The 27,804-nt window shown below is 39.0% G+C and overlaps 1 protein-coding gene across 1 annotated transcript in view; it reads left to right on the top strand.

Annotated features, from left to right (window-relative positions):
• DIAPH3 (diaphanous related formin 3) overlaps window positions 1-27,804 on the top strand; it is a 561,965-nt gene that overhangs the window by 336,896 nt on the left and 197,265 nt on the right. The window contains 2 exon segments of the mRNA XM_070380219.1: window positions 8,555-8,678; window positions 16,479-16,644. Of these exon segments, the coding sequence (XP_070236320.1) occupies window positions 8,555-8,678; window positions 16,479-16,644 (290 nt within the window).

Below are 27,804 nucleotides of genomic sequence, written 5' to 3' on the forward strand. Positions count from 1 at the left end.
TCACCATCATGTCAGCTTCTCAGCAGCTGTCTATCAAACTACATATTCTCTGAAAAAAAGAAATAGTGTTCATTAATAGTTTTTGATGTGTTTTGAAAGGATTCTTTTCAAAATGTTTATTGAACTCTCACTGCCTAGGAAACACTGTCCTAGGCACTTATACTAATAAGGATTAGACTAACAGAAAACAAAATCAACCAAACAAAAAAGAATAAGTCTTAGACTGACGTTGAGTGACAGAAAAAAAGGTGACAGCGGCTCATATATGATGCATTCACTCAGTCAGTGTTTGATGAATTGTTTTTTGAATATATCTTGTATCTCAGGTGCCATTCGGGGTACTGGAGAGAGTTGTTGTTGTTGTTTAACTTGTAAGGCATGTTCCCCTCTTCTGTGACCCCATGGACTATATAGCCCACAGGCTCCGCTGTCCATGGGATCTTCAGAAAAGAACACTGAGTGCACTGCCATCTCCTTCTCCAGGGGATCTTCCCGACCCAGGGACTGAACCCACTGCTCCTGCATTGGCTGGTGAATTCTTTACCGTAAGCCACCAGGGAAGCCCACTGGATAGAGTACATGAACACAAAAGAAGTCTCTGGTCTCTGGAAATTTATACAGACCAGAGAGAAGTCAGTGTATATCATGTTGGGTGGTTAGCTGTGGAATTCTAGGCCACATACTATTTTTTTTGGAATTTAAGAGATCAGAGAAGACCTTTGCATGAAAACCTGATAAAGTGTGAGGAGGTAAGACAAGGTCTGTGAGAGAAGCACATAACAAGAGGGGCGCACAGGAGCCTAAGCCCTAGATACAGGTGTGACCCGGGATTGGGGGTGGAGAAGGGTGTATCAGGTGATACGATCAGAGAGGTGACATCCCATGGGACTTGCTGGTCATTGTAAGGACTTTAATTTTGCTCTGAGATGGGGAGCCATCGGAAGGGTTTTGAGCAAAAGAGTGACAGCTGACTTGCATTTTCAAAGGATTGCTTTGGCTGCTCTGTTAGGAAAACATGGGGAACAGTGACGGAAGCAGTGAAACCACTTGATGCTGTAATAATAATCCCAGGGAGAAAGAATGTTGGCTGGGACCAGGAAGAGGTAGCAAGGGAGGTGAGAGTGTTTAAGCAAAGCATCTACGTTGAAGGTAGAACCAACTGGATTTATCCTGGGACTGGATGTGTGGGGTATGAGGGAAAGAGGGGAGTCATAACACCAATCATTTACTGAGATGCAGGAGCATAGTCCAGGAGGAAGATAAGTTCCAGTTTGAAAATGTGAGTTTAAGATGCCTGTTAAACATTAAGGAAAGATATTCAACCAGCAAATTGGAGTTCGGGGCAAAGATCTAAGCAGCACAAAAATAATTGTCATGTATCAAGTTGAGAGATACACAGTCCAGGACTTGTAAGCCTGCATGGTCTCCTGTAGCCATACATGAAAACTCATTGCACAATTTGCAAATCAGTCTATTCTTAATATTTACCATGTGCGTGTGTTTTTAGTCAGTCATGTCCAACTCTGCAACCCCATAAAGTAGCCTGCCAGGCTCCTGTGTCCATGGAATTCTCCAGGCAAGAATACTGGAGTGGGTTGCATTCCCTTCTCCATGAGATCTTCCCGAACCAGGGATGGAACCTGGGTCTCCTGCACTGCACATGGGTTCTTTACCATCTGAGCCTCCCTCCCACACACACGTGCACAAAATCATTATCTTGAGGTAACATTTTGAATAATGTTACAAACATCTCTATTATTGGTCTGTTTTGTATAGTATTTACCATAGTCTTGAACATCTTATTGGTAGAAAGTAGTTTTCAGCTTCTTAGGTAAATATGGTTTTCCATTAGATAGATTTCTCCCATCAGTACTGCTTTCTCTTCTAACAGTCTTGTGTCTTTTCACCCCTCCTCCTGGTGGGGGAGGGCAGGGCTGTTGCTCTCGCCCTGGCGTGGGTGACGCGGCTCCGCAGGGCCGACCAGAGCCCACCACCGCTGTGCGCCTCCTCTCCTCTGCCTTCCCTTCCTCCAGACTCCACCAGAGAGAGAGGTGGTTCCCTTGCAGTGTGATGTGTAGAAAAATGTAACAAAACCCTCATTGTCTGAACAGATCTTCCTTGACTTATGATGATGTTACACTCAGATAAACCCTCACAAGTTGAAACTAAGTTGAAAACTCATTGAATACATCTTCCTAACCAAAGATCACAGCTTACCCTAGCCTAACCATGTTTAGAACACTCATATTCACCTCTAGTTGGGCAAAATCATCTAACAGCCTAATTTATAAGAAGGTGTTGAATGTCTTATACTGTTTATTGATTACTGTCCTGAAAGTGAAAACCAGAGTAGTTGTATGGGTACAGATCGTAAGTATATTAATTCTTCACCCACATGGGATGACTGGGAGCTGCAGCTTGCTCTCCATCATCATGAGAGCATGTCCCAAACATTGCTAGCCCAGAGAAAGAGCAACATTCAAGGTCTAAAGTATGCTTTCTGTTGAAAGCATATCGCTTTCCTCACCATCATAAAGTTGAAAAATCCTAAGTGGAACATAAGCAAATTAATACCTAATGCAAATTATAAAATGTATTATTATATGGGATCCCCTCAAGAATCAGACAGGGTGATGGACAGGGAAGCCTGGCGTGCTGCAGTCCATGGGGTCACAAAGACTCAGACAGGACTGAGCGACTGAACGAGAACAACAACAAGAATCAGAACAGGGCTTCCCAGGTGGCCCAGTGGTAAAGAATCCACCTGCTAAGGCAGGAGACACCAGGGATGCACATTTGCTCCCTGGCTTGAGAAGATCTCCTGGGAGAGGAAATGACACCCCACTCCAGTATTCTTGCCTCGAAAATCCCATGGACAGAGCAGCCCGGCAGACGACAATCCATGGGGTCCCACAGAGTTGGACAGGACTGAGCGACTGAGCACGCTCCTATGCATGCAAGAATCAAGACAATGAAAAAAAGGAAAAACTGAGCAGAAGGAGGCAAGCTGAGGATTATCGGCCAGTCATGGCCGATAGTCGTTATCGGCCGATAATGCTAAAAGAAGCATTGCATTTTTAAGTTTACACGTTTGCTTGTTATGAACCAAACTGCAATTTATTTTGAGTTTGTGCTGTTGTACCATCTTATTTTAGTTTTATACTTTCTGTCAACATAATGCATTTTATAATGATACTCTAGAACTTAGATTTTGTCTTCAGCCTACTTAATATTAAAGATTTTTTTAATGCTACTGAGGTTTTTGTCCATCATGTCCATCCAGTGTATTATTTTTGACGTGCGTATTGTGAAATACTCTTAAAGCTTTATTATTACAGTTGTCTAGGAAAAATCATATGTTTGGAGCTTTAAATGCTATAGGCTTTAGTTTGTCTCATAGAACAATTGTGTTTAGAATAGGAAGGGTAATTTAGTTTGCGTGTTTACATTGTTTTTTGGTAATATGTTGCTTTTAAAGCATTCTTCAATGACATCAACTCCTCAGTAGTGTATCATGGTATGTAAAAATGAGTGTGACATTTCTTAGTAAGCTTGTTATGAAATAAGGACCAACACCTCCAGGAGATATTCATAGATGATTAGTATTTAATTACAGAGATTACATAAATGTATGCAATTTCTCCATTTTTATTTGAAATCTTAATGTGGTAAATCATAGAGGACATCATATTGCAGAGAACCTATATACATGATTTCTGTATCATGATTTCTGAATCTAAATATTTATAGTTGTGATTTTAACTTTTATTCAGAGCTTTTCTAACACCTCTAGTGTATAATTATCATAATGACTAGCCACTTGGAGAAAAGTCTGTGTCTTAGCTTTTAAAGTTTTAGATATTTAATCTATTATGTTTTCCCTTTTTAGTGTTTTAACCTCTTGAGAGGTTAAAGTTAAACCCAAAATTCATTCTTTGAACAAATATTTGAGTATCTGCCCTGTGTTATGTAAACCAAGGTGCAAAGATGCATAAAATATAGGTCTCTCTCCTCAGGAATCCCTGGGCAGTTCGGAGAGGAAGACACATGCTAAAAATAATGGGTGTCATCCTTGCAAAGATAGATATGATTGCTAGGCCTGACAGGTGGGAGGGGGCATCACCAGGACCAGATTGGCGTTTTGGCCTCTTACTCTAAAAGTATGAACAGGAGTGACTTGGTTGGAGTGGGCAAAGCAGATAGACAACACTGTTTCCGGCATCAGGTACGGAATAGATGAAGGGCATTGGGTGGAATCAAACTAGGAGTTGATTGGGGTATGAAGTGTGGCAGGTTAGGAAATAGGACTGCGCTGTTGGTGGAACTCTGATGTTGCTGTGTAAGGAGTTTCTTGTCTGGTTTTTAAGCAGAGGTAGAGTATCTTTCGGAGAGGGCAGTGGCACCCCACTCTAGTACTCTTGGCTGGAAAATCCCATGGACGGAGGAGCCTGGTAGGCTGCGGTCCATGGAGTCGCTAAGAGTCGGACACGACTGAGAGACTTCCCTCTCACTTTTCACTTTCATGCATTGGAGAAGGCAATGGCAACCCACTCCAATGTTCTTGCCTGGAGAATCCCAGGGACAGGGGAGCCTGGTGGGCTGCCATCTATGGGGCCACACAGAGTTGGACATGACTGAAGCAACTTGGCAGCAACAGCAGCAGAGTATCTTGAAACTAATGTTTGTCTGAAAACTTCCATGTACAGTTTGGATATGGCTCTGAGAGAAACAGTAGGAGACCAGAGGTCAAAAAAGAGGTTAGTGTTCCAGATCCCTTGAGTGGTTTTCAACTTAGCAAGCAAGTAGGTTTTATTTGTCAAGTACCATGTGAGGGATGTCACAATCCTTTGGATCTGAGAGTTCAAGGGAGGAAGGGTCAAGACTAGCAGGTCTCCAGCACAGAAGACAGCATTATGGTTTTACTGCCCACAGTCATATGGATATTGCAGATGGGCGGTTGGCTGGGAGCAGAAACACACAGTGTCTGAGGTGACTCAGGGATATCCCATCTGACTGAAAACAGTATAATGCAGAAGTTGAAAGTGCCTTAAAAATATCTAGTCAACTCTGTTTTATGATGACTATTTTGTTACTTCTAAATAATGAAAAGGAATAAAAAGATAAGATTAACTTATTGGTCAAGAAATGTGACATAATTGAAAGATAAAATCCATACACATCACATACAGAGATACCAATAAATTAACACTTTCAAGGAGTGCAGTTTAAAATTCTCTGTTCCCGTTGGGACTTCTAATAGCAAAAATTATCATCACTGACCTCAAAGAACTTGAGACACGTTCAAGTTAAGCTATGTGGTTAAACTGTGTCCAAAGATGTATGTGGGTACTGTCTTCATATATATAATTACTGAAGAGCACCAAGGACATTCTTAGATGCTCTTTAGTTTATACATCAGATGGCCCTGAGCATTCAGTTGTATTTTATTCACATAGAACTTGCATGCACCTTTCTTTCTTCTGACTGTGGTTTCGTCTTTATTTAAAAACCAGCAGTGAAAAGTTGATCAATTACAGTTAAATTACCTTAACTATAATGCACAAATAATGTAATCAAGTAGAACTGATGAAGCTTAGATAACGGCTTAATGGGGTTTCTATCTGTTAAGTGGAGAAGGCAATGGCACCCCACTCCAGTACTCTTGCCTGGAAACTCCCATGGACGGAGGAGCCTGGTAGGCTGCAGTCCATGGGGTTGTGAAGAGTCGTACACGACTGAACGACTTCACTTTCACTTTTTCACTTTCATGCATTGGAGAAGGAAATGGCAACCCACTCCAGTGTTCTTGCCTGGAGAATCCCAGGGACCGGGGAGCCTGGTGGGCTGCCGTCTATGGGGTCACACAGAGTCGGACACGACTGAAGCGACTTTGCTTAGCTTATCTGTTAAGTAGCCACAGAACCATTTTGTGAGACAACTTTTTTCTCCTTATGATACCAACCTTAGATGTTTGAATATGCCCTAGAGTTTCCTAACATCCCAAACATTTTACTGTTAAAATTAGCAACTTTTCTTTCTACAGCACTTTTCCTGGCAATGATGATGGTTGTGGTGATTTTGTTTCTTTGTTTGTTTCCTTTGATTTTAGTATTGCTTTAGTCTTTAAGGCATTCACTGAGTCTTACTGAGTTCTCCGAATAAGATTAACATCTCATAATCCATTTTATTTTTATTTTTTTTTTTTTTTAAATTTTATTTTATTTTTAAACTTTACAATTCTTCATCCTATATTACAGCAGTTGATATTTATGAAATATCAGTGAGGTAAAATATGAGGTGACATTCTTCCTCTTTTGCTCATGTGGTGATAGAACATCATCCCTGACCCAGCTGGCTGCCCATGAGTTGGGAAGGGCTCCCAGGATCCCCTGGAAGCCTTTGCCTGAAGCCCTTCTCCCACCCCTGAGGAGCTCGCGCTCTGTCTCCAGTCACGAGCCGCCGGCCCCCGCTGAGCACAGGCCTGGCCGCCAGGCAGCTCTGAGGACAGCTCGTGGATCAGAAGTGCGCCCCTCTCAGCCTGCCTGCAGGCACTGGGGTCCCGCCTGCTGACCAGACACACACTGCCGTGTCCATGGGACAGAGGAAAAACTATGCATTTGACTTATGTCCTGGTTCCTAATATCCTTGTTACATGATGAGTGTCTTTGTATGCCAACGAGATGACTCAGGGCAGGTGGGAGCAGGGCCAGCTTGGGGAACTTCAGGATGGGGCACTGGTTGACAGAAGTACCAACCAGGAGGTCAGAGGGACACACGTTTCAGCCCTCCCTCTCGCCTCCAGGTCAGGCAAGAGAGCCCACGATCAGGTTAATCGCAGCTGTGCTGTGAGGCTTTGCTGAGACGCTGAGATGAAGAGGCACAGAGGCCTTATGTTACAGTGAACACGTGGGTGCTCCGGGAGGCCATGCATGCACTGCACCCAGAGAACGTGGGGCCTCGTGCAGCCCTCCTTCCGTGTTCTTGCCCTGTACATGTCTTCATTTGGCTATTCCTAAGTTCGATCCTTTACAATAAAAGCTGTAGTAGCAGGTACAGTACTTCTGCAAGTTCTGTGAGGCATCCCAGTAAATTATAGAAAATAAAAGGGGTGCGGGGAGTGCATGAGAACCCCTGAATTTATCATTGGTTAGAAGTACAGGTGATCCCCATAACTTGCCCTCTCAAATAAGGGCAGTCTTTATGGGACTGAGTCCTTAAACATGTGGGTTCTGGGCTAACTCCAGGCAATGAGTGTCAGTGAATTGGGAGACACCAGTAGGTACTGGAGAAGTGGATGGTGTTAGAATGATGTATTAGACATCAGATAAAAACAAATAATCCACTTATGTTCCTTCCCAGTGTTTGCCTTGTGCTTTTTGTTACATGGAAGTCCCTCAGACTTATTTGTCTTTTCTCTAGATATCTATCTGCCAGATTTGATGTTTGTCTGTGTGTAGTAAAATGTGATCAGTGATTTAATCATAATATTTTAAGTATGTGATTTTGTTCAATAATGTGTTAATACATTTAATTTAAATGTTAATTAAAAATACAGTTTATTTGTCTTCCAACCATCCATCTATCCACAGAATACTTAAGTATATTCCCCTGGGTTTAGCTTTATGTGGATTACTTGTGACTTTTACTAGGCAAGGATGTATACACAAAAACACTTTATTATTTAATAAACTGAGTTTACTTGTTCTCAGAGTAACAGTAAAGAAAGTTTGAAATTTGTTTCCCATGTACTCAAAGAACCCCTGATATCTTTTCATTCTTGATGTAGGTGACCTTGGACAAGAGAGCAGAGTTTCCCCATCTTTTCTTTGTACATTTTTCCCCTCTCAAAAGACCATCATTTTGAAAAGTGCTCAAATTGTGTTGAAATAGATTTAATTTTAAAAACATACTCTTTCTTTGCCATCTTTTTCTTTTTTTTTTAATTTTATTTTATTTTTAAACTTTACAATATTGTATTAGTTTTGCCAAATATCAAAATGAATCCACCACAGGTATACCTGTGTTCCCCTCCTGAACCCTCCTCCCTCCTCCCTCCCCATACCCTCCTTCTGGGTTGTCCCAGTGCACCAGCCCCAAGCATCCAGTATCCTGCATCAAACCTGGACTGGCGACTCGTTTCATACATGATATTATACATGTTTCAATGCCGTTATCCCAAATCCCCCCACCCTCTCCCTCTCCCACAGAAGTCCATAAGACTGATCTATGCCGTCTTTTTCTTAATTGACTGATTATTTTGTATTGTTTATGCAGGTCAAGGACTTTGATTTTCAACAAAAGATATTTCTTAAATGTGGTTTGTGTATGTGAGCTTTACCAAAATTTTCCTGTTTTTAAAAATCTTTTGTTTTCTTCATTTCTGGATTTAAAATTTAAAAGGTTTTTAAAACTTTAACTGAAATTCGCCTTTCCTTTATTTTTGTGGATTTTTCATTGTTATTGTAAGGTTTTTCATGTGTTTTGTTTCTAGAATATTTTACTTTTTTATATTATGATTTTGTCCTTTTAAGGCATATAATATTCTCTCTTTTAGTTTCTGTAGAAACCCTGGAAAAGAACTTGAAGCAGATGGGAAGACAACTTCAACAGCTTGAGAAAGATTTGAAAATCTTTCCCCCTCCTGAAGACTTGCATGATAAGTTTGTGACAAAGATGTCCATATCCTTTGATATCTAAATAACTTTAAATGACTAGTCAATTAGGAATACAATTTACTTAACCTTTTAAGTGTACTTGCATAACCAGAAATCACTGTATAATGCCCAATTACAGAAAATTTATCCTTTACCTTCTTGCAAGGAAATTTATCAAGGGTTTTGCCTGTAGTGAATAATACAGAGATTTATTCTGTTAATTTTATTCCTTTTTTTCCTTTTTATTAATCTAATACATTCTCTCCTCATTTTTCTTCCATATGCCCTATTTCCTTCTGATGTTCATGGTAAATTGAAAGGATAGAAAGACTCAATTTGAGGAAGTTTGAATTTAATATCATGCTGTGATATAGATACTTTTGAAATGGACCAATACTTTTGAAGCAGAAGAAGACTTTATAAACTGGTGTGCCTGTCAGCTTAATTTCAACAATGAATTTTTACATATCAAAAATTAACGCATATTCGAGAAACTTTAAAATTTCCTTTAGAAATACTACACTGTTCCAAAAAGCAAAACTGAACTTACACAGTCTTACTGGTATAGGTATTTTCCTGACCCAAGTTAAATGGACCAATACATGTGTGTATGTATGTCTGTAGATATGCATATATACATAAAAACTAATAACATTAGGAGTGTCCTGCTTAATTTAAGGTTCTTTGAATTTCATTATCTTTGGTTGCACTAACTTTGTCAGTGGGAAGTGAAAGTCGCTCAGTCATGTCTGACTCTTTGCTACCCCATGGACTATACACTGGAGTGGGCAGCCTTTCCCTTCTCCAGGGGTTCTTTCAAACCCAGGAATCAAACCCAGGTCTCCCGCATTGTAGGCGGATTCTTTACCACTTGAGCCACAAGGGAAGCCCAAGAATACTGGAGTGGGTAGCCTATCCCTTCTCCAGGGCATCTTCCCGACCCAGGAATCAAACCTGGGTCTCCTGCATTGCAGACAGATTCTTTACCAACTGAGCTATCAGGGAAGCCCCACTTTGTCAGTGAACTCATCTGTAATGAGTAATTGAAGTAATAAACTTTTTTTTTTTATTTCCAGAAACTAATGTTGAGTTGCTTTCCAAACCATTCTGTGAAATTAGAGACATATCTTTTGTCTTATAATAAAATATTACAACTGTACATTTTTAAAATCCCATATGGGCTTCAGAATTCCATGTGAAAGGATAACCCACTTCTAAACAAGCACTTATAAGTAGATACTCCTAATATTTTATGTTAAACTGAGATACTTAAAATAACTACTTTTCCTCTTTTCATTTCTTCTTCCCTGAGATTTGGCAAATCACAAAATTATTATTTGGCTTGTCATAGACTTTATTGTCCTGTATACTTTCAGCTTAATTGTGAATTAGTTCAATTTTAGCTTTCTGCACCATCTCTTTTGGGAAATATCATAAAAATTCACTCGAGCAATAATCAATTCAGGCTAATGTGTTTGTTTCCTTTCATATGTTTCCTATCGACACAGTTTCTTCTTTTATTAGGCAGGATATCTTTATCACTACATTTGAGAAGGTTATGTTTTGAAAACTGAAGATGAAATCTGTGTTTATCCAAGGTGTTTGCCACACCTTCTCCTTTGGCAAAGTATGGTTAAGCCTTATTTATTATTCTAGAATTACATGTTGCATCATTCTTAACTCCCCCCACCCACCATTTTATGATGTTACAATATTCATATGTGACAATATTGTGATCATTAAGAACTGTTCATTGAGGCACTTTTTATTGTTCCCTATAGATAGGAAGCATTTTTGAAAAGGTTTTGCTTGCATACAATTTCCAGTAACACATTGTGCATGTACTAATTATGAATCTCAGTTATCTGGAACATAGGACCTGAAATAAATTCTTGAGATTAGAATAAGGTTAGTAGAATCCTGCTCAGCAGACAATTCAGGACCTATCCATATTTGTGTTCATATGACACAGAAGCTGAATGATGTTGGCTTATTGAAAGGTATGCAGCTCATAAAAAGCAGCCAGCAGGAAATCAGAAACAGGAAGGATGAAGCTTTGTTGGAAACAATTTTTCATTCTGAGTACAATTATACTCCATGGACAAGAAAGCTCCTACATCCTGTCGCTAAATATCACAACCTAGATGCCTCTAATGAACTGATTAGCATTCATGTATCTCTTGGAAGTCAGATATATGAACAGTTGGTGCACTTTGCTATTGACAAAGCTTGTAATCATAAATATTCTTTGCTGAGATTAGATTGCACTCGTTTGCTTTTCATTTTAAACATACTAGTTTCTAAGTAATTAAATTCATTCATTGCAAAGCTTTGTTTACTTTAATTAGGACTGACAACAAGTCAGATTTTGAATATTAAATACATTTATACAGATTTTATTAAAATGGAAAATTGTGAGCTTCTTACATCTTAGAAAATGGAAGAATTTGGGGACTAAATGCACAATAAATAAACCTGTGTTTAACTAAAGTTGGGGTTGTTAACTCTGGCAGTTTGTTTATGTTTTAGGTATTAGTGCTTATTAGTTGAAAGACATATCAAACGTTTGGTTCATCAGTTAATTCTGAAAGAAATGTGTTATCAAAGTTATTAATGGTTCATTTATGCAAATAGATATCTAGATTGAACAATCATGATTTACTGAACTATTAAATAATTTGTTAATTGTTTTATATTATAGTGATACAATTTTATTGTAATTTCATGAAATTTCATGAGTAGCACTCAATTATAGTATATTGTATTTTTATTCTAGCAGTACTTGTTTTCTTTACATGCACATCTTAATATTAAAAAATACAAAATTATATTCTTTAAAAGGCATACACAGTTATTTCATTATCACATTAACTTTTTAGTAATAATTACCCTACTTTTCAGTTGCTAATAAGTCTGGTGAGAAGTGTAATTAGAGTAATTTCACTGTAAGTATTTGCCTGAAATATTTGTTATGTGATTTGTGGTAGGGTCACCAGTATTGTTAGGTGTACATACTTTTAAAATTCTTTGTCCATGAGAAACTGGGAAAATGCCAGGATTAGTGTCATGCGATGCTTATTCCTTTCTTTTGACCTTTACATTCTGGAATATATCTTGAGGAAAAATAACAAATAGATCCTAGCACATCACCCTCAGAATTCTCCTTACACAGGCCTTTGCATTTCTCTTTTCTCCATGTCCCACTGTCTCCCAAGTCTCGTAGAAAAAATCATTTTACTTGATATTTTTGTATTTGCCATAGAACTTACATGACAAGTTATTTGTCACTTTTCAATTTTTTAGTCCTCAAATTTCTTCTTTGTGATCACAGTTTATTTTCACATTTTCCTTTTTGCTATCCCGCTGTATAACAATATTTTGGACACTCCAGAAATTACTAGGTAGATGCTAAAACTGTCCCAATAAATTCCTTGAGAGGAAGACTTGCGTATTACTTGTATCTATATTTCACACTGCATGAAGCACAGAAGTTTTCTGGTAACGCAACTTGGTACATTTTAATTTAATTTAAGTGTGATTAGGAAGTAAAATGGAAGTGTGGACTGAGGGAAATGTAAACTTGCACAATACACGGTCCACTTGCAAGAGTGGGGAGTTAGGTAATCGAGTGACTTGTAAGAGCAGATTTTTTCTCTTAAATTAGTCTTTCCTCCTTTTTTTCCCCTTGCTTTCCCTCACTTGTTTTCCATTTAACACATTGTCAACAAACTTTAAAGACTTGGGTTAAAATATGCTGCTCTTCATCCTCTGTACAGCCTCAGGTCTACAGTGATCTCTTCCTTCGCAGAGGTCTTGGTACATTCACCGTGTTGGGCTTGACAGGCATGCACCGGTCACTGTCACTTTCTCAGCCAGGAGTTCCCTCACTACTCTGCATAAGTTAGGCTCTGTCGCCCTGTACAATATCACGAACAAACGTTTGTTTTATCACCCTATTCTTGTCTGAATATCTCATTCATCTATTTACTGTCTGTCACCACTCTCTAGAATGCACGTTTCATGGAAATGGGGACTTTGCTACCTTGTTAGCCAGGGTTTTCCATTGTGTCTAGAAGAGATGTTCTCAGTGGGGCTTCGTGAATACTTGTAGATTAGCTGACTGCCTGGCCGTCTGGGTCCCGGGTCATTGAGAAGATCTTTTAAAGGTGTTAGATGTGTAGCACCGGTTGAAGCTGATCCTTGTAACGTGATTAATGGAAGTAAAAGGTGTCTTAGGTGGGGAGGTGCAATGATATGCCAATAACAGTAGAATCTACTTGTGCTGTATTGCTTGCGAATGAACAGAATTTGTTTAAATCCCAAATCTCAGTCTGACTACTCAGTTGGCCAAAACTAAACATATGTTGTCCAGCGTGTGTGAACACAGATCTGGTTCTCTTGTACCTTTCAAATGGGGAAATTCCACTGGGTCAAGTAGAAGTTCATCAGAATATTGCCTTAGTCTTGATAAAGGAAAAGAAAATAGATTTCACAAAAGTGTCATGTAATTGGATATATATCAATGTTTCTGTAATGAATTTTATCAAACTTTTGTTGAATAGCCTGCCTTTCTGTAAAGCTTTTTATAAATATAGGACTTGTGCTGGGGAAAAAATAAAGCCTTGTTACTACTACAATTATGGGCATTAATTTCTAACTGAAGTTCAACAATTGGCATGAGAACACCTGTGTTTGCTTTTTCTTTCAAATGATGATGATTTTTTTTTTTTAATCTGAAGGTTCTGCTATCTCTTAATGAGATAGTACCCATCACTAGCCTCATTAAAGTGGCCCTTTATTCCATTCTATCAGATAGTCATTTATACTTCTGAGAATTTATTTGGCTATTTCCAACATCATTGCAATTCAATCACAATCTTAGCATTTTTTGTCAGTAATTCCACTATTTAAAGTTGTACTTCATTTCCTTTGGGAGCAAATTGTTATACAGATAACAATGATGCTGCCGCCGCCGCTGCTGCTAAGTCACTTCAGTCGTGTCGGACTCTGTGTGACCCCATAGACAGCAGCCCACCAGGCTCCCCTGTCCCTGGGATTGTCCAGGCAAGAACACTGGAGTGGGTTGCCATTTCCTTCTCCAATGCATTAAAGTAAAAAGTGAAAGTGAAATCGCTCAGTCATGTCTGACTCTTAGCAACCCCAAGGACTGCAGCCCACCAGGCTCCTCCGTCAGATAACAATGATAAGAATATTTAAAACTCTAGCTGTTTGAAAAAGACCATGTAATTTCCATGGTTTTGGCTCTTGATCCTCTTTCACATCATATCATTTAATGGAATTTTGCTATTTTTATTAAGTATGTCCGGGCATATTTCTGACATTTTATTAACTCTTGATTCTTACCTGAAAATCTAAGAAGTGTTATTGAATAATAGGGCTTTATTTTAACTTATTTACCAAGCCTATTCCTGTGAAAGAAGGCTGAGCACCGAAGAATTGATGCTTTTGAACTGTGGTGTTGGAGAAGACTCTTGAGAGTCCCTTGGACTGCAAGGAGATCCAACCAGTCCATTCTGGAGATCAGCCCTGGGATTTCTTTGGAAGGAATGATGCTAAAGCTGAAACTGCAGTCCTTTGGCCACCTCATGCGAAGAGTTGACTTATTGGAAAAGAGTCTGATACTGGGAGGGATTGGGGGCAGGAGGAGAAGGGGACGACAGAGGATGAGATGGCTGGATGGCATCACTGACTCGATGGACGTGAGTCTCAGTGAACTCCGGGAGTTGGTGATGGACAGGGAGGCCTGGCGTGTTGCAGTTCATGAGATCGCAAAGAGTCGGACACGACGGAGTGACTGATCTGATCTGATCTGATTCCTGTGAATGGGCATATTCCTAGGTATTAGAAAAAAATTATTAGTATTTGTGGAGTGATTCATGTTGGTGTATGGCAGAAACAAACTCAATATTATAAAACAGTTATCCTACAATTACAAATAAATAAACAAAAACCTGAAAGCCTTATAAGTCATGTTGAGGCAAAATATGAGTACCTGTAGAACATACAATTAGGAATACCCACCATGTAGTACAACCTGTTGTCCAGGGCAACTACTTTTTAGGAACTCTGTTAGCTCATAACATTACATCCAAATTGTATGTGTTTGTGTATGAATGTATATATGCACGATTTTATGAAGAGAGTTCCATGATTTATATTAGGCTTTTAAAAAATTTATTTTGTAATTGGAGGAAAATTGCTTTACAATGTTGCGTTGATTTCTTCCATACAGCTTTGAATTAGTCATATATATATATCTATATATCCTCTCACATCAGACTTTTGAGACTTCTTATTTTTCCTACCACAATTTAAGAGTGATGACAGTAGAGTGAAATTAGTCATCGCCACCAATACAGTTGCAAATGATTTGACTTAATACAACATCTAGAGAAAGGGCAGACAGTCACAGGTGATTAGCCCCCCAAATGTGGCAAGTTGCTTAGTCGTGTCTGAGTCTTTGTGACCCCATGGACTGTAGCCTGCCAGGCTCCTCCGTCTATAGGATTTTCCAGGCAAGAATACTGGAACGGGTTGCCATGTCCTTCTTGAGGGGATCTTCCTAACACAGGGATTGAACTGGGTCTCCCACATTGCAGGCAGACGCTTTACCATCTGAGCCACCAGGGAAGCAAGAACAAAGCACGTCTAAGGGATTGAACTAGAAGGACAAAGAACTTCATTGCACAGAGTACAGTGGACTGCAAGTGCTGTGTACTCAGTGGAACAAGTAATCACTCTTAGCCGCAGAGATTAGACAAGGGGGCTTCATGGAAGAGGAAGAATTGAACTAAGCTTAGAATGATAGGTTTGGACAAGCAAAGGCAGAAAATGATTCCTCTTTTAAATGAGAGTTAAGGCAGCTCAGATGGTAAAGCATCTGCCCACAATGTGGGAGACCCGGGTTCAGTTCCTGGGTCAGGGAAGATCTCCTGGAGAAGGAAATGGCAACTCACTCCAGTACTCTTGCCTGGAAAATCCCATGGATGGAAGAGCCTGATAGGCTACAGTCCATGGGGTCACAAAGAGTCGGACATGACTGAGTGACTTCACTAAGGCTATATAAATGATCTGTGTGGATGTAGTCTGTATTTGGGACATAAATTTTAGTTCATAGATTGAATAAATGAACCAACATTGATTTCTGAACTTGGTAGGTAAATAAAGGGATGCTTACTGTACATTACAAATGAATCAGCAAAAGTTCCATGTAATGATAATTTCTGAATGCATTTGAAATGTGATTTCTATTTACATAAATTCACTTCACCTATAGCATTTCACAAATATGGTTGTTTCACAAGACAGTATATGGAGATACATGTATGTATTATTAGAATTGCTTACGATTTTTTGATTTTAGGTACAGAATCTTGTTCATTCAAGGATTAAAAATGATACTAGATATAAATGCATTGCCCGCTAGTACTATTTTGATCTAGATTTTTAGAAAGTATAAAGAGACATTTGAATATTATTGAAACTACTGAACTATGATTTTAAATCATATTATGGGGTCTGATAAGATAGGCAAATTAGAAGAAAAATATCCTTGAACCCAATCGTAAAAGCAAAATGTTAAATATTTAACTTTTCTGATTGTTTTACCACTGTTAATTAGGAATCACAGTGAAGATTTCATCACTGTACAGTATGGATTGAATTGTAAGAATGGTTAACTCTAATAGTTTTGGCATTTTGGAGATGTGTAATAATGGCTAACAATTAAAACATATTACTTAAGGATTTCTTTTTCCCTAAAACATTTTTTTGTAAATTTCAGAGTACCTTAACTATAATATACAGCTTTGTTATCAGTGCAAAAGAACAATATGAGAAACTTTCAAAATTACATGGAAACATGGACAAGTTATACCAGAATATAATGGCGTACTATGCCATCGACGTGAAGAAGGTGTCCGTAGAAGACTTCTTGACTGATTTGAATAACTTCAGAAACATGTTTATGGTATGTTAAAAATCTTAATTTGTTTTTAAAAAGTATTCATATCTATATTACTTCATTTACTGTTTAGTAATTCATTCTACTCCTGTTGTCTGTAGTAAAACTTACGTTTTCAGATGTTGAAATTTAGCTGTAAAAATTTTAGATTTTTAAATCTATTGAAAAATGTGTGTTTTGTTCTTTTTTGGGCCTTCCCAACATTAAGTTGTAATCAGAAATTTTGATTGAAAAAGTGACAAATTCTGAAGTTTTTCATAAAGACTCCCCTCCTGGCTGATTACAAAGCACTTTTATAATAAGTTTTTGACTCTGAATTTGTTTCTTTATGCTTAAGATAAATTTTTATTTTTGTGGTATAATTTCACCAAATTCTGTACGGTTTTTATGAAGCTTTTTTTTCCCTTTTCTTTTCTTAATGCATTGTACAATAAGCTACCTGCGATTTGCCTTTGAATGGATTTTAAGTTCCTAGGGTTTCCTTTAGATGCTTTAATAGGGAGGTCAGGTCTCTGATGTGGAATCCTTTCATTTAGGCATTAAAAAGATCTTTTGAAAAGTATTAGCTGATTAAATGGGGGAAAAAACCCACACACATATTAAAGTGAGCAAGCATTGTTGTCTCCCTAGGGAAACTGGTGATACATTTTCATTTCTACGATGAAAAATTACATTGTTCGTAATAGATGGGTGAGTCACTTTTGTGTTTCAGCAAATGTTTTTGGGGATTAAAAACTTTTGAGGTATAAAGAAAAAAAAAGATTGAATTTAAAGAAGGTTGAATTTATTTTTAATTTCAGGAAAGCTTTATTGCTGAATTTATTGGACTTAGTTATAATCACCTGATTATGACTAGATAGCCTTTCAATAAAAAGTCAATATTTTAAATGAAAATTGGTTCACAAGTCTAGTTTACTTCCTCCATAAATTCACAGTGTTTTTCAAAATTATTTTTTCACTAGCAGAAAAAACTTTGACTATTAGATATACTTATGTGCCCATATGTGTGATGTACTGCATAATATGCTACTTTAATTTTTATGTTTTATGAGTCAACATGGTTTAGTAGAAATAGCAAAGGCTTTACAGTTTGAGAGAACAGGGTTTGGATTCCACACTAGTTATATGACTATAAATACTTATAACATTTTTGAGCCTCAGTTTCCATATTTGTAAAAGGAAATGTTAATTCTTCTCTGAGGGTAGTATTTAAATACTAAATGAGATAAGTATTAAGTATCACAGCTCTTGGTACATGGTAGTTGCTTAATTATTATGCCGTGACGGGTTAACTCAGTAAACTTGAGGTACTCAAACCCTGCACATTTCAAAGAAATTGCTGGTCCTTGGCTGGCTCTGGGGAGAACAACTGTAAACTCTTGGAATATCCTGCCCAATAAAGTAGTTTTTGTATACCCGGGACCTTGGGCCAAGCTAGATAGTTATGCAAAAAAATGTGGTTTATTATGAACACTTGTTTTTGTTCACCTGGGGCCTGGGGCCACACTGTGTCGCCTCATCCTTTGTGTGGTGTTGAAGACTGAGGGGCCAAGGTCATTCATGGTGGTGGTGGTCTACATTCTGGTCTGCATGACTGACCTCCTCAATAACTCTTGGTATCAAGGCTTGGTTGAACTTCCCTTCTTGGCAGTACATCATATCACATGTGTTGTGACGTGTCCTTGCTGGAATAATGAAACTCTACTGGGAGAAGACAACTCTGATTTTACTCTGTATCTTTTCCCTGTAAGAAGCTGTAACAGCGAGTATAACAAAGTTTCTGAGTTCTGTGGCTCCTTCCAACAAATTATCAAACCTAAGGGTGGTCTTGAGGATCCATGACATAAAATTACAAAATAATAATACCCATCAGATACTGAATATTTTCTATGAACAAGATAGTTTTCCAAATGCCTTACACGTATCAGCCAGTCTTCCTGATAACTCTGCATCCTTTTGCTGTTTCTGTTCCCCACTTGAGCAAATGAAGAAAGAGACCAAGTCCATATTGTATGGTTTTGAATCACATCTAATTCCACATCTGCCTTAGATCTGGTAGGATTTCTGTGGGTAACTTAGCATCCTTAGTAGGCGGTGGGCAGAGGGAAAAGTGTTTGAGTGGAGAAAGGTTCAAGGTGGAGGGTGATAAGGTGAGAGCTATAGTTTGTTTCAGAGTTCACATGGCTCCTGGAAGTACCTGCTACCACACACTTCCTACATACACAGACATGCACACACTCGCTCATATTCATGTTGTACTAAATTAAAATCATTAGAGCTAAGTATAAAATACTGTATTTGAATAAATAATTTGGAGAGGGAATTTTCTTTAGAATAAAATTAAGCATAAAGAAGACTATAAGGGAAGTACAATTTTGCAGACAGATTTTTTCTTCCTTTTTTTATGGTTATAGTCCTTGAATTTTAGAGATTGTGTCCTTTTTTTTTTTTTTTTTTTAATTGGGAGAAAAGTGCTGTACAGTAGACGTTTAGAAAGACCACAGTGTCAAGACTAATAGAAATTACTGAGAAATAAATGTCTGTTTGTCATTGTCTTCTGATCTCTTAGGTTGCTGTTTAATTCCATACTATTCAACTTCAGAAACTATGCTAATTTCAGTGAGTTAGTATGAAAATATTAGGGATAGATGTGGAACTTTCATATGTTGAAGGTTGTTCTGGAAAGTCACATTAATACAATAGACATCTAGGCTGCTTCCATTTCCTAGCTGTTGTAAAAAGTGCTGCAGTGAACATTGGAGTATTGAAGTACATGTGTCTCCTTCAGGTGTGGTTTTCTCAGAGTATATGCCCAGTAGTGGGATTGCTTGGAGAAGGCAATGGCACCCCACTCCAGTACTTTTGCCTGGAAAACTCATGGACGGAGGAGCTTGGTAGGCTGCAGTCCATGCTAAAGATCGGACACAACTGAGCGACTTCGCTTTCACTTTTCACTTTCATGCATTGGAGAAGGAAATGACAACCCACTCCAGTGTTCTTGCCTGGAGAATCCCAGGGACGGGGGAGCCTGGTGGGGTGCTTAGGTCTATGGGGTCCCACAGAGTCAGACACGACTGAAGTGACTTAGCAGTGGGATTGCTGGGTCATATGGTAATGGGGTTCCTGGGTCATAGTCCTTGTTTTTTAAGGAATATACATACTGTTCTCCATAGTGGCTGTGTAAATTTACATTCTCACCAACAGTGCAAGAGGGTTCCCTTTTCTCCATATCCTCTCCAGCATTTATTGTTCATAGAATTTTAAATGATGGCAATTCTGACTAGTGTGAGGTGATACTTCATTGTAACTTTGATTTGCATTTCTCTAATAATAAGCAATGTTGAGCATCATTTCTTGTGTTTTGTGGCCATATGTCTTTGGAGAAATGTCTGTTTAGGTCTTCTGCCCATTTTTTTATCGGGTTGTTTGTTTTTCTGGTATTGAGCTGCTTGTATATTAATGGATGTGTATAGAATCTAGAAAGATGATCCTGATGAGCCTATGTTCTGGGCCGCAGTGGAGACACAGACACAAAGAACAGTCTTGTGGACCCAGTGGGGGAAGGAGAGGGTGGGACGAATTCAGAGAGGAGCATGGAAACACGTACACTACCATATGTAAAAGAAATACCCAGTGGGAATTTGCCGTGTGACACGGAGAGCTCAGCCCAGTGCTCGGTGGCGACTAGCGGGGCGGTCTGGGGTGGGAGGTGGCGGAGGGGGTTCGGGAGGGAAGGCTGATTCATGTTGATGTATGGCAGAAACCAGTACAATATTAGGAAGCAAATATCTTGCAATATAAAATTTTTTAAAAATACACTAGACAAAGACATATTTTCTCTTTAAGTTTCTATTAAGATATGTTTACATTGTTAAAATGCTGAATATGTTAAAATATGTTCACATTGTTACATCATTCACAGGCATTAGTGACCCAGGTCATGAATGAGCAGGAAATTCTCCAGAAAGTAGAGATCTGTCTGGTATTGCACATAAGAAGTTGGAGCACTCATTCTACACCTGCCCTCTACTACAGCAGCTTTCTGTGGAGTGTTTGCTCTGGAGTTCAGGCCATTCTGCTTATTTTTCCCAGTGCCCGGTGCACTCCCTCCATATTTTGCCTGGCTTGTTTATTGTGCTCACCTTTCTGATCTCTGCTGAGACTTTTCTTCATCTAGTATCAGATGCCCCCAACTACAGTGGGTGACATTCTCTCATAGCTAACACATCTACTGTCAGTCAAATGCCAGGTGCTATTCTATCATTTAATCCTTATAACAACAAATAGATGTGGTATGTGTACTGTGATTATTCCCATTTTACAGATGAGGAAACTGAGGCTTAGAGAGATAGTGACTTGCCCATTGTTACACAGCTAACAGGTGACCAAATGGAGATGCTAGTCCAGGGAGTCTTCCCAGTGTTACTAGAATCTCCCATCTAATGTGTATAGGAAGAGCTGTTCAGCTTCTTTTCTTTCTCTCTCCCTCTGTCCTTCCCTTCTTCTCTCCCTCGCCTCTTCCTTCCTTCCTTCCTTTTTCCTCTCTCAGACCCTTTTTGCATTAGTTAACAAAGGAACGTGTATTCTCGTCTGTTTTAACAGGGAGGCTTTCATGATCTTGTGGCTTCCTCTGAGAAACAGCTGTTCATTGTGACAGCAGTTTTGCCCCAATCTTTTCTAGTTGGGGATTCTCAACTAGGAATCAATTTATTATTGTTGTTTTAGCAATCTGTTGTGGGCGGTGTGCTCATTGGGAATGGTATCTGTTTAGAACTATTGATCAGCTACCAAGAATTAGGGAGTAAGCTTCCATTGTAATGTTTTAGCTTTATTTTTCTTATTATCTTCAGCCAAATACAGTTGCCACTGATGGAGTTGCTAGGACCCTGTCCTAGATGCTCTTCATGTGTCATCCCACTTTCTGCACAGCATTTTAGTGAGGTACAGAATGTTACCTGGAGGAAACTATGGGCCGGAGGATAACAGTCCATGCCTTAGCAGAGCTGCTTCAGAATTGCCATGCACGGGGTCAGACGGAGGGCTGCCTTACTCCACACCCTGTATTTTTCTCATTTTTAATACCATTTCTAACTACATTGTTCGTCAGAGAGTTTGTAAGAAAAGTCCAAATGTAATTTCTAAGGGTATTTTTGATAACTTACTAGAGGGAATCATCACAAAGCATTCTTCATTTCCTCACCCCTTCATAGAATAATTTTCTGTTTACATTGACGAGTGCATGATAGAAAAATGTTTGCAGGTCTGGTTCTGTTTCAAAGCCTAAAATGTTCACTTTTAAAATTAGAGGCCTATTAATACAAACCCTTGTGGTGAGGTGAGGGTTAAGGGGAGGGGTAGAGAGTCAGTACCTCTCTGTAATGGATTTTTATTTCCTGTAAGACTGATGTGGGGAATAAAGTTCAAATTGGAGGCACTAGGTGGAATGTCAGACCTCACACTGTAGGCTGAGGGAATTGGTGGCCCACCAGGCATGAGACTTCACCAAAATTTGTGCCTTCAGTCACGTACTATTCCATAACAATGATTGCTTTCCACTTTGGTCTGGTTTTAAACTCATTGTTATATGCCATTACCAATGGACCTGTTATGAATAGGGATAAAATGCTTCTCCAGGATGAACTGATGAATTTTTGTCGGATCTTAAAAGAACCCTTTTGTCCGTCTTTATTTTATCCAACAGCTGTAGCATGCTTGTGTTTGTTGTTAGAGGTTAAGACTAATCTTAGTTTCTCTCATTGGTCACTGTGACTTTGAAGAATATGTTTGTCCTGGTCCCACTTCCCACTCATCTTCACGTTACAGAATTTTGTTCAAACTGCTTTTACATCCTTAGGCTCAAATTACATGGTTTCTTTGTCAAGACTCTCACCTCTTATCCTGATAATGCTTAGGTTCTTTATCATTGAAAGGTCTTTTGCTACTTTCTTTCTTTAACCAGAATTAGTAGCACATTGAAACAACACTCTTAACTCCTTGAGCGAATTTCACCGTATACCTCATTTATATTGCTAAACATTGCATCTTTGACAGATACATCTAAGTGCTTTTACTTCTTAGAATTCCTTTGTTATTTGCCGTCTTATAAGTAGCATGTTTAAAAACAAAATTTCTAATAAATTTTATTTTGAAGAATATAATATTTTTCTGTTTTAATTAGACATATCTAACTATGTAGATATTCCCCAACAAACATTCCCTTCCATCAGGAAACTTCCACAAGCCTCTTATCCTTGTCCATCAGACAACAGACAGAAAGAAAACCACACTTAGGGAAAACTAACCAAACTGATGACATGAACCACAGCCTTGTCTAACTCAATGATATGAACCATGCCGTGTAGGGCCACCCAAGATGGATGGGTCATGGTGGAGAGTTCTCACAAAACGTGGTCCACTGGAGAAGGGAATGCAAACCACTTCAACATTCTTGCCTTGAGAACCCCATGAACAGTATGAAAAGGCAAAAAGAAAGGCCACTGAAAAATGAACTCCCCAGGTCGGTAGGTGCCCAATATGCAACCGCAGAAGAGTGGAGAAATAGGTACAGAAAGAATGAAGAGCTGGAGCCAAACCGAAAACAGTGCCCAGTTGTGGATGTGACTGGTGATGGAAGTAAAGTCCGATGCTGTAAGAACAATATTGCACAGGAACCTGGAGTGCTAGGTCCATGAATCAAGGCAAATTGGAAGTGGTCAAACAGGAAATGGCAAGAGTGAACATCGACATTTTAGAAATCAGAGAACTATAATGGACCAGAATGGTGAACAGAATTCAGGTGACCATTATATCTACTGTTGTAGGTGATGAATCCCATAGAAAAAATGGAGTAGCCCTCATAGTGAACAAGAGTCTGAAATGCAGTACTTGGGTGCGATCTCAAAAATGACAGAATCTTCTCTATATCCGAGGCAAACCATTCAATACACAGTAATCCAAGTTTATGCACCAACCAATAATGCAAAAGAAGCTGAAGTCGAACGGTTCTATGATGACCTCTAGAAACAACACCAAAAAAGATGTCCTTTTCATGATAGGGGACTGGAATGCAAAAGTAGGAAGTCAAGAGATACCTGGACTAACAGTCAATTTTGGCCTTGGAGTACAGAATGAAGTACTAACAGAAATTTGCCAAGACAACACACTGGTCATAGCCAACACACTCTTCCAACAACCCAAGAGACGACTCTACACGTGAACATCATCAGATGGGCAATACTGAATTCAGATTGATTAAATTTTTCTCAGCAGAAGATGGAGAAGCTCTATACAGTCAGCAAAAACAAGAACACAAGCTGACTGTGGCTCAGATCATGAACTCCTTATTGCAAAATTCAGACTTAAATTGAGAAAGTAGGGAAAACCACTAGTCCATTCAGATATGACCTGATCAAATCCCTTATGATTATACAGTGGAAATGACAAACAGATTCAAGGGATTAGATCTGATAGACAGAGCGCCTGAAGAACTATGGACAGTGGTTTGTGACATTGTATAGGAGGCGATGATTAAAACCATCCCCAAGAATAAAGAAATGCAAAAAGGCAAAATGGTTGTCTGAGGAGGCCTACCAGATAGCTGAGAAAGGAAGAGGAGCTGAAGGCAAAGGAGAAAAGGAAAGATATACCCATCTGAATGCAGAATTCCAAAGAATAGCAAAGTAGAGATATGAAACCCTTCCTCAGTGATCAGTGCAAAAAATTAGAGGACAATGGAATGGGAAAGTCTAGAGATCTCTTCAAGAAAATTAGAAACACCAAGGGGACTTTTCATGCAAAGCTGGGCACAGTAAAGGACAGAAATGATATGGACCTAACAGAAGCAAAAGATAGTAAGAGGAGGTGGCAAGAATACACAGGAGAACTATACAAAAAAGATCTTCATGACCCAGATAACCACAGTGGTGTGATCACTCAGCTAGAGCCAGACATCTGAGTGCTAAGTCAAGTGGGCCTTAGGAAGCATCACTACAAACAAAGCTAGTGGAGGTGATGGAATTCCAGCTGAGCTATTTCAAATCCTAAAAGATGATGGCATGAAAGCGCTTCACTCAATATGCCAACAAATTTGGAAAAGTCAGCAGTGGCCACACTGGAAAAGGAAAGTTTTCATCCCAATCTCAAAGAAAGGCAATGCCAAAGAATGTTCAAACTACCTTACAATTGCACTCATCGCAGAGACATTACTTTGCCAACAAAGGTTTGTCTAGTCAAGGCTATGGTTTTTCCTGTGGTCATGTATGGATGTGAGAGTTGGACTGTGAAGAAGGCTGAGTGCCGAAGAATTGATGCTTTTGAACTGTGGTGTTGGAGAAGACTCTTGAGAGTCCCTTGGACTGCAAGGAGATACAACCAGTCCATTCTGAAGGAGATCAGCTCTGGGATTTCTTTGGAAGGAATGATGCTAAAGCTGAAACTGCAGTCCTTTGGCCACCTCACGTGAAGAGTTGACTCATTGGAAAAGACTCTGATGCTGGAAGGGATTGGGGGCAGGAGGAGAAGGGGATGACAGAGGATGAGATGGCTGGATGGCATCACTGACTCGATGGACGTGAGTCTGAGTGAACTCCAGGAGTTGGTGATGGACAGGGAGGCCTAGCGTGCTGGGATTCATGGGATTACAAAGAGTCGGACATGACTGAGTGACTGATCTGATCTGATCTGAACGTACTAGCAAAGTAATGCTGAAAATTTTCCAAGCTATGCTTCAACAGTACATGAACTGAGAACTTCCAGATGTTCAAGCTCGATTTAGAAAAGGCAGAGGAAGCAGAGATCAAATTGCCAACATGGGTTGTATTATAGAAAAAGCAAGAGAATTCCAGGAAAGCATCTACTTTTTCTTTATTGACTATGCTAAAGCCTTTGACTGTGTGGATCACAACAAGCTGTGGAACATTCTTTACATGATGGGACTACTAGACCACCTTACCTGACTCCTGAGAAATCTATATGGTTAAGAACAAACATTTAGAACCAGACATGAACAGACTGCTTCCAAATTGGAAAAGGATTACGCCGAGAATGTATATGGTCACCCTGCTTATTTAACTTATATGCAGAGTACATCATGAGAAACGCTGGGCTGGAAGAAGCACAAGCTGGAATCAAGATTGCCAGGAGAAATAACAATAACCTCAGATACGCAGATGACACCACCCTTATGGCAGAAAGTGAAGAGGAACTAAAAAGCCTCTTGATGAAAGTGAGAGAGGAGAGTGAAAAAGTTGGCTTAAAACTCAACATCCAGAAAACGAAGATCATGGCATCCAGTCCCATCACTTCTTGGCTAATAGATGGAGAAACAATGGAAACAGCGACAGACTTTATTTTCTTGGGCTCCAAGAAAATAATGGCTGCAACCGTTAAATTAAAGGACACTTGCTCCTTGGAAGAAAAGCTATGACAAACCTAGGCAGTCTGTTAAAAAGCAGAGACATTACGTTGCCAACAAAGGTTTGTCTAGTCAAAGCTATGGTTTTTCCAGTAGTCATGTATGGATCTGAGAATTGGACCATAAAGAAAGCTGAGCACCAAAGAATTGATGGTTTTTAACTCTGGTGTTGGAGAAGACTCTTGAGATCCTTTGGACTGCAAGGAGATACATCCAGTCCATCCTAAAGGAAATCAGTCCTGAATATTCATTGGAAGGACTGATGCTGAAGTTGAATAGCCAATATTTTGACCACGTGATGTGAAAAACTGACTCATTTGAAAAGACCCTGATCCTGGGAAAGATTGAAGGCAGGAGGAGAAGGGGATGACAGAGGATGAGATGGTTGGATGGCATTATTGATACGCTGGACATGAGTTTTAGTATGCTCTGGGATTTGGTGATGGACAGGGAGGCCTGGCTAGCTGCAGTCCGTGGGGTCACAAAGAGTCTGACACGACTGAGTGACTGAAGTCAACTGAACTATGTAGACTTTTTACGTTTACCGTATTATATATTCATGTATAGAACTGATGTGCTTACACTTAAAGAAGCCAGACTTTTTGGTTCATGTAGCTTTTATCCTGGTCACATGCACATTGTCTGTTGGGATGTTGAGGTACTGGGAAAAATCACTAGGCATCCTGCTTTATAAAGAAGTTCAAAGACCGTATATATCTGGACACCTCAGTTTAGGGTTAGGGTTTTGAGGTCAGCAGAAAGCAATCCCTGCCTTTTAAAAGGGATTACTGTTGGATACACAAAAGTTGGAGGAGCACTGTCATTTTCTTGTGTGTGTGTGCTTTGGGTTTCGATGTATGTGCTGAACATTCCAATTATTATTTTCCAGTCCATAAAGTCCAGTTTGTTACTCCCTCAATTTTGTTTCTCACATATATACCTCCCATCTGAATTACGTTTGATTACAATCAAGAAAAAGAATCCCCTTCGATTTCTTCACATTTTAACTGATTGCTGAATTCTCGCTGTGATAAGCCTCAGCTTTGTTTGTTTGTAATAGTGACGTTTTGCTCTCCTTGTCACGACTGGTGAGACAGCAGGGAGACACTCCTGGCTGGCAGTGCAGGCTCTGTCTTTCGAGTGCCTTGGGTGGTGTGACTTTGGCAGGTTACCTAATTTACTGAGCCCCAGCTCCCTGTTAATAACAGCTTGCGTTTCTTAGGGATTTTACAGTTTGAAGATCAGATGACATAATGTTCGTTTACCCTCAAAATAAGTGAGTTCTTTATGGAGAATACAAGTAATTTTCAACTTTTCCATTTCATTATAGTAAGCTTGATAGTTTAAATACTTTATCTCGTTTATGCTTCTTTATACAATACTTGGAAATAAATAGCTACCTATTTTCAATCAATAGCTCTTCTTTAAATTATGTCTACAGTTTTGTAAAAGTTATGTTTCATCTAGTTAAAGATTTATCTTTTATGTTTGCGGACTTTAAGTTGAATTTTGTTTCATGTGATTGAAAGATACTGTGTAGTAAGCAAATATAAAATCAGTTGTAACTCATTTTGTCCTGCTGCTTTTGTCGATTAAATACAACTTATCTTTCCAATGAATACTAAAACTAGTGATTTGCTGAATAAAAATGAAATCATCCAATGAGAAGATATTTTTAGTGTAAAATTTTTGTATATAGGGCAGCTAGCACAAATCTCATTTGCCAAGTCATTTAAATTACCCAAAATTGATTT

Source organism: Bos mutus, chromosome 12 (genome assembly GCF_027580195.1).
Source record: "Bos mutus isolate GX-2022 chromosome 12, NWIPB_WYAK_1.1, whole genome shotgun sequence".
Lineage (NCBI taxonomy): Eukaryota > Metazoa > Chordata > Mammalia > Artiodactyla > Bovidae > Bos > Bos mutus.